Source organism: Plecotus auritus, assembly GCF_963455305.1.
Source record: "Plecotus auritus genome assembly, chromosome: 7".
In the NCBI taxonomy this organism is placed as follows: domain Eukaryota; kingdom Metazoa; phylum Chordata; class Mammalia; order Chiroptera; family Vespertilionidae; genus Plecotus; species Plecotus auritus.
Genome location: NC_137774.1, coordinates 54,146,587 through 54,159,079, shown reverse-complemented (window position 1 = coordinate 54,159,079; position 12,493 = coordinate 54,146,587). Strand labels below are relative to the sequence as shown.

General features: G+C 57.0%; 2 protein-coding genes across 4 annotated transcripts in view; one reads left to right on the top strand and one right to left on the bottom strand.

Annotated features, from left to right (window-relative positions):
• The window catches only part of EPN2 (epsin 2), an 85,734-nt gene extending 78,039 nt beyond the window's left edge, over window positions 1–7,695 (top strand). For all 3 annotated transcript variants that reach the window (XM_080680388.1, XM_080680387.1, XM_080680386.1), the window contains 4 exons: window positions 486–659; window positions 1,157–1,243; window positions 3,133–3,348; window positions 5,237–7,695. In XM_080680388.1, coding sequence (XP_080536514.1) covers window positions 486–659; window positions 1,157–1,243; window positions 3,133–3,348; window positions 5,237–5,535 — 776 coding nt within the window. In that variant the 3' untranslated portion in view covers window positions 5,536–7,695. The remainder of the gene's footprint in view (window positions 1–485; window positions 660–1,156; window positions 1,244–3,132; window positions 3,349–5,236) is intronic.
• B9D1 (B9 domain containing 1) overlaps window positions 1–12,493 on the bottom strand; it is a 32,595-nt gene that overhangs the window by 5,984 nt on the left and 14,118 nt on the right. The gene's annotated exons all lie outside the window — the stretch shown is intronic.

Sequence of the window (12,493 nt, the reverse complement as noted above, 5' to 3'; positions counted from 1 at the left end):
TCAAAACCCTAGGTGGGTGGCCACTGACAGGCTGTCAGTCAGTTTGACAGTGTTTCCTTGCTGAGGCTGGGCCATACACAGGCGTCCTTACCCTCCTTGTGCTGCTCTCATTGGGCAGTTTCCCTCCTTCAAAGGCAAAAACCACTCCAAGCAGGTGGGACGGGCGCTACAGGCAGAGCCTGGTCCGAGGCCTGTGCGCTCCAGGGAGGTGGGCTTGCCTTCGCCAGGAGGCCTCTGTTGCCGGAGGGCGGCAAGTTCTCGGCTGTTCCTCTCTGGTCCCTTCCCGGGGATGTGCTGGCGGGCCTTGCAGGGCTCTCGCAGCCCTGGCTTCGGCTCTGTCTGGCATTGCTGGTGTGGGATAGTGCCCTTTGGGCGTCTGCCTCTCCTGACACGGCACAGACCCTAGTGTGGCTCACATGACCCTCTCACCCCAGCTGCCCAGAACTTTGTGAGGGCATTTCTGAGCCCTACCTGCCTTCCTACAGGTGCCAAGCCAGCTTCCTCTGTGGACCCATGGGGAGTTCCCCCCGGAACCAGCACACACTCCAGCTCCACGAGCTCAGATTCCTGGGCAGCCCCGCAGCAGCCCGCCCACAGTGCCGAGAGGGCAGCGGATGCCTGGGCAACAGCCTCTGCCGCCAAGCCTGCAGCCGTCTCTGGTGAGCCACCCTCCTTCCTCCTGGGTCCCAGGAGCCCCTCAGGCCCCGCCACTCTCCCCCTCCTGCCTCCTTGGCATGGGGCCTCTCAATTTGCCTTCACTTGCTACCCTCCTTCCGCAGCCTCTGTCCCCATCCCCCAGCCACACACCCACTCTGTGGTGTGCTCACAGGCCTCTGACACCACACCTCCTCCAGAGGGAGCCTCCAGGCCCGGGCAGGCTGCCCTCTGGACACACCAGGCACTTCCTGCAGGCCATGCCCCAGCTCCACTGTGTCTTCACCACCATCAGCCCCTCCTTCAGTTTCAGGGGGATGGTGGGAGCATGGGCAGGTGAACAGCCCACTCTTTGCACCGGGAGGCCAAGTTCAGTTCCAGCCCACCAGTCACCCTGAACCGAGCAGCCCCCTTGCTCTCAGTGTCTCCCCAGAAGGGACGTGGGACGTGGGACGTGGAGAGCCACAAGGTGCTCACAATCACCGGCCTTGTGTTCACTCAGGGGCCTTCGATCTCTTCAGTAATTTGAATGGGACAGTTAAAGATGACTTTTCTGAATTTGACAACCTCCGAACTTCAAAAAACACAGGTATGTAAAGGTGGGGGTGGTGCCCATAAAGTTCTGCACATTTGACCAGCCCATTTACTGCAGAAATAATTACCAACGTTCTAAGCCTAGCAATTTCACGCATTTCCTTTGCGCTTTGATCTTGGGAGATCTTGGGAGCCAGGAGTGTCTAATCACAAGAAATCACACATCACAGTGAACAGTCCTATGTTGAGTTTCCTTTCTCCCTCTCCTTGTACTAGGCCCATGTTTTCTCTCTGGTCACCTCCCCCTAAGGCTCATGACTCCCCTGGGCACCCCCCCGAGCCCAGAGTGGGACCCCCAACTTCAGGTCTAAGCCATGGTTTCCATTCACCTTCATCCTCCCAGCATCCCACTCCCCAAGGGTGCCAGCTTTTCCAGACTGCCCGCTTTGGGCATGCCCCACGCCATCCGCAGGTCGCCCATCAGAGCCCCCACCAGGAGACCCACCATTAAGGCTGCAGGCCCAGCTCTTCCCTGGGTGCCCCTGGCTGGGAGGGGTCAGTGAGGTGCAGAGTGTCCTGGAGGGAGCAGGAGGAGGAGGCCTGGATGCACTCTCTGTACACCTTGGAGTGGAGCTGGGCGGCCGGCAGCCTCTCCATGTCAGGGCCGCACCTCGTCACACAGCAACTTCTCTCTCTCCTCCTCAGCTTCTCCCTATTCTCTACCTCCTCCCTCCACCTCTCTGCCTCTCCCCTGCTGCAACCATAGGCTTGGCTGGCCTGGTTTAAGGTACAAGCAGCCTGGCCCCCCAGCTTGGGTCAGAGGCAACGTAGAATGTGCCGCTTCGTGGGGTCTTTCTTTTGCTGCGTTCAGAAAGCCACAGGCTCCAAGTGTCTCTGGTGCAGGCCAGAGTGCAACCTAACTGTCCTTCCGGCCATGCTCCGTGAGGCAGCCGGCTGGTGGCGGGGCCTCCGCGGACTTGCAGAGCCCGTCCCAGGTGTGTTCCTGTCGGAGGAAATTTGGAAAAGCTTATGGGGAGAAAATGAAAATCATCTCTGATTCTTCCTGCCCTCAGCCACTGTTTCCTTCCAGTATGCCTTGAGCTCTTAAATACAGTTTGGCTCACACTGTCAGAGTGGAACCCCGCCTCCCACCCCCGTTTTATGGAATAGCAGATTGAGAACAAGTTCTCATAACATTAAGTCCTTAAGAAAAGATTTCTCATCTAGGTGTACCTCGATCCCGCTCAGCAGTAACATCTTTAATCTGCTTTGGGGAGGACACTAGGTTGATTGGTTCTGCGGAGGGAAATAATGCTGCAGTGAGGAGAGCTCCACCGTGCCCACAGCGCATTACTTCCTGACGGGCTTCCTGGAAATGGGCACCGTGCGTGCGTGCGGGGAGAGTGCCCATTTCTCAGCGGCTCTGCACCACATCGCCACCTTGCATCTTGGCCCAGCAACACATGCCCACAGCCTGTCTCCACACACCCTCTGTTGGCTGAATTTTAAAAAATAATTTGCTCCCTTCTAGCTATCAAGAAATTTATGCTCATTGTAGAAAATTTACTAGTAGAAAATGAAAACATTACAAAAACCCTGCCTCGCCGCCAGCCCAGAATATCATTTTCCGGAGCTTCAAGGACTGAGCTGTCTAGACTGTTAGTCCCCGCCTCTCGTTGGATGCGAGGAGTTGGTCTCTCCTCCTCACTCTGTCCCTGCACGTGGGCTGGTGACCAGGAGGCAGGCTCTAACCTGCCCTGTCTCCAGCTCGGGGCTGTTGGAAACAACCCTGCAATGAGCATCCCACCCCTGCAGCCCCACGGGGAGCTGCGGGTCTGGGCACGTCTGCGTGGCTCGGGACGTCCTGGGCGGCTGTAGCATGGGTGCAGGAGCCGCAGGACCTCCCTCCGGCTCACCACGCTTGTGTCTGTCATTGTCTTGTAGCTGAGGCGGTGGTCTCTCTGCCATCCCAAAAAAGTGGAACCACAAGCCCCGACCCCTTTGAGTCTCAGCCCCTGACCATGATCGCGAGCAAGCCCAGCAGCGCCCGGAAAACCCCAGAGTCCTTCCTGGGCCCCAATGCGGCCCTGGTGAACCTGGACTCCCTGGTGACCAGGCCAGCCCCGCCGGCTCAGTCCCTCAACCCTTTCCTGGCACCAGGTAAGCGGCTTCCCAGCGCTCGTGTGGCTGGCGGCTCCCAAGAAGGGGCTTGTGGGAGGCCTGTCCTTGAGGGGGAGTGAAACAGCCCCTCCTTTCTTCCAGTAGAGACCGCTGAGCAGAAGCTGCCCCTGGCCTGTGCCCAGCCAGGGAGAGCCTTGAGTGGGCGCCCACCCGGTGGTCCTAGGGGTGTGAGTGCAGTTTGCGGCCCACGTCCCGTCAAATGCAATGTCACTGTGCCCTAAACTGGGCCATCCTTAGGGACCCAGGGGCCCTCACTTCACCCCTGCTGCTGGATTCTGTCTTCCCTGGGGCTGGGAACTCTGCCCTCCCACCCCCTCCATTCATTCTCCCTGGGCGGGGTGGGGGGGTGTCTGTTTAAAGACCTGCGCTCCACCCTCCACCTCCCTGGGCTACAGGGCAAGCCCTCCCTTGCTTTAGTGCCCCCACCCAGCCCGAGTGCTCAGGCCCTCAGCACCCAGCTGCTGACATTCCTCATGCGGATGCCCTGCCCCCCTCCTCCCATGGAAGTCACATCTGTTCCTCAGCCCATCCCAGACAACACTCCCAGGAGACCGCCCTCCCTCCCCACAGATTTCCCAGTGGGCCTTGGGTTCCCCCGAGGGCAAGAGCTTGTCACGTTCAAGGCGTTCAGTCCCTGACCTGTCTTGTGGTGAAGGGATCTGAAGGCTGGACCACGGCCCCTGATGGGAGCCTGCAGAGAAGGACCCAGGACTTAGGGGTGGGGGTTGAGGGTCCTGGGCAGAAGTGGGGGGTGTGGGGAGCCTTGGTCCTGCCACCCTGCGTCCCCCGAGAGGTGACTCCAGGGCCCCTTGCTCCCTGGAGCTAGATTAGAACCCAGTTTCCTGAGCAACATGAGCCCTGTCCCTACCCCAGAAGGCCTCCTGCCACCCCTGCCCAGAGATCCTGGGCGGCCCAGAGTCCCCCTGGCAGCTGTGGCATCAGCGTCTCCCAGGCTTTCAGGGAGGGGCTCGTCGGTGGCAGGGAAGAGCTGTGCTGTCAGCAAACAGGTCTGTCTCCAAGGCCCTGCTGGGCCTCCAGGCTGTTTCCCAGGCCGCACAGGGGGCTTGGGCTGTTGTCATTGGTGGGGTCTGGCTCTAACCCTTCTAAGCTGAGCCTCAAGCGAGTCCCTGTCCTGTGCTGGAGTCTCGGTTCGGTCATCTCTCACGGGTGATCTGCAGAGCCGCCTCCTGGGGTGACTAGAGGGGGCCCGGCTGATGCAGGGATGTCAGGGTTGCCCTCCTAAGCCTGCCCACCCCAGTGTGTGTGGGGAGCCTTTGTGAGTAGGAGCTGGGCTGCGTTGGAGACTCAGTGCCGGCAGCTCCTGCGCTTGGGGCAGAGTATCAATAGATGTTTTTACTAAAAGGGAAAGAGGCTTCTGATGTGAGATAAATTCTGGAAATACTGGGAGAGACAGAGCTGCATCAGTCTCTTGACTGCACAACTTCTCAGAGCCTTTGGAGAAGGGCACAGTGTGGGGAATGCCACTCTCAAGCCACGCACTGTGGCTCCCGCCTCCCTCTTTGCTCTTCTCCCTCCCAGACACCCGTTGTCACAGGGCAGCGCCAGTGGTTGGCTGCTGAGGGAGTCCTGGCCAGCTCCGCAGAGGAGCTGGGCCTCCAGCCTGGCACATTCCTGGCACTGCCTCATTTAGGCTTGTGACCTTGGACAAGTCACTTGGCCTCTCCAAGTGACAGCCTTAGTCTCCTCATCCAAACAGTGGAGATTCGTTCTGTAAGCAGACGTGTCTCCGTGTGCCAGTGGGGCTGCCAGAGGCTCTGCGGCCCAGCAGGGACCGGGGCGCACCAGCCCCTGGCCTTGGGGACGGATGCTGTTCTGACCACCCACTGTCCCTCCTGCTCTCTCACAGGTGCAGCTGCGGCTTCGGGCCCTGTCAACCCATTCCAGGTGAACCAGCCCCAGCCGCTGACACTGAACCAGCTGCGGGGGAGCCCCGTGCTGGGGACCAGCGCGTCCTTCGGGCCTGGCCCAAGTGTGGAGCCCATGGCTGTGGCCTCCATGACCTCCACAGCCTCACACCCAGCCCTAGGGGCCAGTAGTTCCTCCCTGGCGCCATTGGGCCCTGCCACAATGAACATGGTGGGCAGCATGGGCATCCCCCCAGCTGCAGCTCAGGCTACTGGCACAACCAACCCTTTCCTTCTCTAGTGCCCAGGCCTGGGACCGCCCAGAGCAAACGCCCAAGCACCTGTGCCCAGGACACCAGCAGAGACTCGCTACGGAATGGTGTCAGGGCCAGGGGGTCGGTTCCAGTCTGCTTCCTGGTAGAAGGGTCATCTGTACAGCCCCGTCCTCAGGTGTGAGCAGGCCGGGCGTGCTGAGCCTGAGATCAGGAGGAGCTCTACGCACCTTCTGGTGCCTGCTCGCCCTGACCCAGCCTGGGCACTCTCACCTCCTCCCAAGTGCAGGGTCCTGGCTCCTGGGAGTCACCTGGCTCTGCAGGGCCTTGGTCAGGGGCAGGAGTCCTCAGTGTTGCCCTTGCCGTTAGCCTCAGCCTGAGGGTCTCGGGGACACGGCCTCGCCCAGGACCTGGGACAGCCACCTTGTCTTTGCCCTTCACCCCCAGCCCTGCCGGCCCAGGTGTGGTTGGAAGGAAGTTCTGGCTCCATTAGACACAGACCTTTAGGGGAAGTGGTTGTGCATCTTTTTCTTTGACTCGTATGTGAGTTCAAAGTAAACACCACCGTGGGACGGCTCGCGCTCAGGCCACTAGAGCGAGCTTTAAACTAACCTGAGCATAACCCTCCACGCGGCTCGAGGCTTGTGTATGTTTGCACACGTTTTGTTTAGTACAGTTTCATATTTGAGTTTGCAAAATTATCTAACAGTCTTTTTTGGCTAATATTTTTATAACGTGGTTCTTATTTAACTGTCTAGTTTTGATAGAATTTACCAGGTCTGGCTGAATTAAGATATTGGCACATGTTATGTTAGTAGTTTAAATTCTCTTATTTATGGTTTTAACTCTATAAGAAAATTTAAATAGGAAGAGACAAAAAATGCCTTATGGAAAACTAAAGCAAATTCTTTATAGGAAAAAAAATGTGAGAGTTTGGTTACACTTAAAAGATGATGTTTATTTAAAAAAAAAAAACACTACAACAGCAACAAAAAAAACTCTAGCCTCCAGTTGCCTTTTCCTTTAATTCCCTTTTTTGGTAAATTACCAAACTGATTAACTTTCAGCCTTTTCGGCTAGATGCTAAGAAAGAACTATTTTTCTTACCGATACACCAGCATCAAGAAAGTTAAAGAAAAAAGTCTACTGTCTGAATGTGACTCCCCAGTGTTTATCAGCTGATTCCTTTTTAACTGAGGGCGGCACAGTTAGCGGGACTTCCGCTCACGATGGGAACGTGAGATGGAAGAGACATCTTGGACCACTTGTCTGTGATCTCCTGTCTGATACTCGCTCAGGTAAAGATGGGGGGCGGGGGGTGTGGAGATGACAGGTGGCTGGGGGCAGTGGCTCTATGGGGCTTGTGGCTGAGACGGGCGAGGGACCAGGGCTGGCCCTGACTCTGCTAACTCCAGACACACAGCACACTTAAAATCCATCTCTTATTTTGGAGAAGAAAAACATCTTCACCCAGGATAGATGGTTAACAAACGTGCCCTTATATTACCTCCCTCTCCCCATCCTGAGCCCCTCACCCAGCCACCACTATAAACAAGTATTAGGTCATAAACTAAGGACCAGAAAAGACTTGCCTTTCCCTAGGGAAGGGGCATTCTCCCTCACATTCCACCGTGGGTGCCCTAGCCCTCACCTCAGGGCAGCGGACCACCGGTGGGCCCTCTGAGCAGGGGGCCTTGGCCCCTGCCTGCCTCTAGGAGGGATCTGCCCCGGCCCTGGGCCTGGAGAGACATATAGGCCACGCTGACTGCCTCTGGGCCCCTCGAGTTTCCTGCTTCCTACTCACCAGCGCTGCTCCCTGAGGCTCCTGGGGTCTCAGGCTGGGCCTGGGGTGGGGAGAGGCAGTGGACTGGGGCAGGTGCTTCCCCAGGTGCGGCCTGGCCACCTCCCAGTGCCCCCAGCACAGTTGATGCCCCTGCAGTACGGCCCCAGGACACCTGGACGCCTGCCCAGCACGGTTGGCCCCCAGGCACTCTGTCAGTTGCCTGCACTGATCATGCCACTGCCAGCCACTGACACACAAGCTGCACACAGGCCCTCGCTCCCTCCTGAGGGCTCCGGGTGGAGTCCCCCCGCCATTTTCTCAGCCCCAGGGGCCGGTAGCTGGTTTTGAACTTGTGTCACTATTGATACTTATTTACTGTATAAATATAATTTATCATTTGTATCATGATGCGGTCTCTGGCTATGTCCTTTGCGCTCCCCCGTCTTTATCAATCCCGTGACACAGGAGGGGTGGGCAGGCTGTGGAGCCAGGTCCTGCCTGGAGCCCAGTTTGGCCTGCAGTTGACAAGGCCATTGTCCCGATGGCCGTGGGCCCCTGATGGCCAGAGAGGAACTGGAGGTGGCCTTCAGGACACTGCCGTGGTCTGCAGGCATGGAGGTGGAGGTGCTGGCCTCGTCCTTCCCCCCCTCACTGGGTCTTGGGGGTGCACTCCACTGGGTGCTTGCGGGCTTGCTCCATGCCACCAGAGCTGCCCCTTCAGAGGCCGCCAGCCAGCTGCACATCCTTAGGGTGACTCACAGCCACCAGCTTGGTGGCTGGTGCAGGGCCCTGTCCCCTTCCAGGACCCGAGATCAGAAGAGGAGGGAGTACAGCAAGGGTAGTGACAGGCAGGGGGAGCAAAGGGGCGGGTGGAGAGGGCGCGGGGCAGGCCTGTGCTGCTCTTGGGAGGGCCTGGGCCCCAGCCTCTGCTCAGGGCTGTCTGCCACCCACCTTTCTGTGCTGAAGCCCTGGCCTTGGACCCTCAAGGAGCAGGACTTAACAGGGCCCTGGGGTGGGTTTGCAGGGCCTGCAGCAGCTGGGGATCCACTCAGGACAGGGGTGGGGGGGGGGGGTGGCAGGGTGTTCCTGATGGGCAGCTCTCCAAGTGGTGTCTGGGGACCTCAGCGGCTTCCGTCTGTGACACTGCCCCTTCCACACACAGCAGAGCGGGGAGGGGGAGGCTCCTGGGGCCAGGCCTGCAGCACATGACTTCCTCGTCCCCACACCAGATCTGATCTCAGCTCCCGCGCCCGGAGGAGGAAATGCAGGGGACCAGATATGGGTTTGGTTAGCGTGTGGCCAGTCACATGGCCCTCTAGCATCACCAAGTACTTATTTCACTGTTTCCCATACATGGATCATATCCCCTCCCATGGGAGCGGTCCTTGGGCCCCATCCAGTCAGTCACCTGTAGGGCTATGAGAGAGAGTAAATGCTGGTTAAGCGGCCAAGTTTTGGGGTAGTTTGTTAACAGTAGTAGGTAATGAGCACTCACAGAAGCCCTCCCTAGGCAGCCTGCTTTCTCTCCTGCTGCTCCCCGTTTCACCTTGGTGCCAGCTGCGGTGCCATGTGGAGCCAGGCACCAGTGCCCTGCTCAGCCTGGGACTTGCCCAAGCCGAGTGACCTACCCATCAGAAGTCTCATGAGGCCTTTATGGCCAAAGCATGCTTCAGGCTTAGCCCTTCCTGTGTGAGTTCTAGGAGTTTCCTTTTCCAATCTTTTGATAACAGTTTTGGATTCTCTTCATTTCTTGTCACTTCTGCTTGCAAACTGGCCACTTCTTTGCTGAGCACATCCCTTTACTGGGGTAGCTTTCAAGTGGCCCCCACACCTGCCTCCTGCAGCTGCCCTGCCCGAGCTGACAGCTCAGTAGGCAGAGCCTGCCCAGGCAAGCATGGCAGTCTCCAAGTCTGTCCTGCTGTCCAGGGTCCCGTCCGCGTTCTTCCTGCCCACCCAGCAGAGCGGGGAGGGGGAGGCTCCCGTCCAGCCAATACACATCGGCTGGTTTTGTTTTGGTTACAGCAGAAACTCAGATACCAATTTCCATATCAGAATAGAATAGGTTCCGCAGGAACCAATAAACACAGGTTCTTGATGGCTGAATGCCATGTTTCTCGCTTACAAAATGCCTAGTGGGAATGTTCCTGGCAGCTCCCTCGTAATGTGCCATCTTTACCAGCTGGCCTTGGGTGCCGTGGGAAAGGAAGGGTGAGGGCATTGCTCCAGGAGGTTTAAGTGGTCAGATCTCTACGTGGGGAACATCCTTTCCACAAAGAGTTTCCTAGCCAGCGGTCCCATGGACCCACTTAGATGCAGGGCCTGGGGATGCAAACTCCCATCAGCCCAGGAGAAGAGGCGGCCTGTGACACAGCTTCGTCACGGGGGACAGGATCAACAGCAAGGGGTGGGCTCGGGGGCCATATGCCTTGGCTGTTCATGGTCAGGGGTGGGGAACCTTTTTTCTGCCAAGGGCCATTCGGATATTTATAACATCATTCATGGGCCATACAAAATTATCAGCTTAAAAATTAGCCTGCTCTATTTGGTCATTTAATTAACAAACCCCTACTGCCTTGGCAGAGCCAGACCAAGTGATTTCTCAGGCCTTATACAGCCCTCAGGCCTGACGTTCCCACCTCAGGTGTAGCTGGTCACAGATCCCACCCCACTCCCCAGGCACAACCACCGGAGTCCCTAACCAATATTCTGCTCCTGACTGGGCAAAGGCAGCAGGGCTCTCAGGTGAGGGCAACGTTCTGCGCCTGCCGGGCGTGGGCATGCATTGCCACAACTCCACAGGCAGTACCCCTAAGTTGTATGCATTTCATGGCATGGAAAAGTTCCCTCAAAAGGAAAACACGGGAGAACAAACAGCAAGCTCTGGTTGGTGACAAGCAGGCTGGCGTGTGCAGGGCGTGCCCATGTCTGCAATTGACTGACATGCACTAAGAATGGGAAGGCTTGCCGGAGGTGAGCAGGGCAGAGGGAGCACACCGGGAAATGGGGATGGAAGACAGGTGGGTGTGATGGTGCTCACTGTAAAGGTATTTCAACTTTTCTAGGTTTAAACATTTTAATAAAATGTTGAAAAGTAGAAAATTAAACATAAGAGGGTGAACTGCTATGTTAAAGGTGTTGACAGGCCAGCTCTGGCAACCTGAAACTGCACTGGACAGGGTCTGGACAGTGACAGGGAAGGGGCGGGAAGGGGCGGGCAGGGGCGGAATGGGCGCTGTGAGGGGGCAGAGGCGTGGAGCATGCGGAGGCCCAGCGCGTGTTCTTTGCGTGGTTGTTCCATAATAGGGCGCATGGGGAGGCTGCGGAGTGGCCCGCGAGGAGGCAGGGGCAGGGCCTCACACACCCCAGGCATCTCTGGCGCAAAGGTTGGTTGGTGCCAGATGGGGGGAAGGCAAGGAGCTCTGATTGCCCCATTTCCTCATGAGCATTTCAGGTAAGGGCAAAGGAGACTGAAGGTTTGAGGGAAAAGGTGTGAATGAACTTCCTCAGATGCATGAGGGGCTAAGGAAATAGGGGGACCGCTTGGCAGCAATGTGAGGGAGGCCTGGCTCTGGACATGGTGCGAGCAGCCCTCGTCTGGACACTCTGCCCAGGCTCTGGTCCTCTGCAGGAGGTTCCAGGTTCCCCAGGACGAGGTTGGCCAGGCAAGAATAGAGCCAGGGGCAGGGTGGGGGCTGAGGGTGGAGCAGGTGTGCACCGACCAGAGTGGGCCTGCATGATCCATGGGTGAGCAAACTGAGGTCAACCCCGACTTATCCTGGAAGTTTGACTTTGAAGAAGGTCCTGCTGCGAGGGACCTGCCCTGTGGGGGCGGTGGGCTTCCCCAGCGCTGCAGGAGCTTCTAAAACACGCAGCACCTGGCAGGGCACTGCCTCTTCTCCCTCAGGTGCCAAACAGAGAGACAACAGCCAAAACAACATAGCCGTCCGGTGTGAGCCGGTAAAAATTATACCTATTTTTTTTGTCAGATCAGCAAATATCTATTTGTTGGTGGCCATATAATTTTAGTAATTAGTTTCTATGCCATGGGATGAAAAAGGTTGAAAATCGCTTCTCAGAGACACACAGGTCTCCAAGACTGGCATGGGCATAGGAGAGCAGAGCCCCCTGCCCAGTGGGCGAGGCCTGCCCGCACTAAGCAACACTGCCTGGGAACTCCCAGTAGAGCTGAGGCAGGGCCCTGCATTTTAGGGTCTTGCCAAGTCTGGCGCGCCTTTGTGCTGTTACCACTTAACGATCAGAATGGACAAGTGCCCTGAGATGGCCTGCAGGCATGCTCCCCGCTCCCCGTATAGAGTATCGTCTGTGCTTCCCTAAACAAACGCACCCTCCCCCTCACCAAGGGCCTGGCAGTGCTGCCATCTGTCAATGCTGGTGGTGGCGAGGGTGACACCGCCTGTCACCACAGCGACCTGTGGCCTGCGTGTTAGTATAGCCCGAACCAGGCACCTGATGGCGTGTTACTTGAGATGGCCCTACTTGTTCATTTGTTTGTTGTTAATCCTCACCCGAAGGTATTTTTCCATTGATTTTTAGAGAGTGGAAGGATGCGGGGGACAGAGAACATTGATGTGAGACACACATCAATTGGTTGCTTCTGCACGTTATCCCAGGATCCAGCCTGCAACCGAGATACGTGCCCTTGACCTGAACTGAACCTGGGACCATTCAGTCCACAGACCCCCACTGTACCATGGAAGCACACTGGCTAGGGCAAATCTCCTGTCATCCTATCTAATAAAAGAGTAATATGCAAATTAACCATCACTCCGCTATACCCACAAGCCACGCCCACAAGCCAATTAGGAGCGAATATGCAAATAAACCCAACCAAGATGGCTACAGCCACAGAGAGCAGGAGGAAGGCTTGGGTTTCCCTGGCAATGGAGGAAGCCAAGCTTTCTGCCTGCCCTTGCCAGCCTAGTCTTCCACTCAATGCTACAAAGTTTCAATGATAGAAGATAAATATAGTCCAACAGAAATGGCGGCAGCCACAGAGATGGAAAGAGCAGGAGGCTAGGGTTGCCAGCGGAGATGGAGGAAGCCAAGCTTCTGCAGCCCTGGCCAGCCCAGGCCTCTGCTTAAGGCTACAAAGTTTCAATTATAGAAGATACATAAATTCCAACAGAAATGGCTGCCACCTCGGATCAAGCAGAAGGCTTGGCTCTGCTCCAGGCTACAAAGTT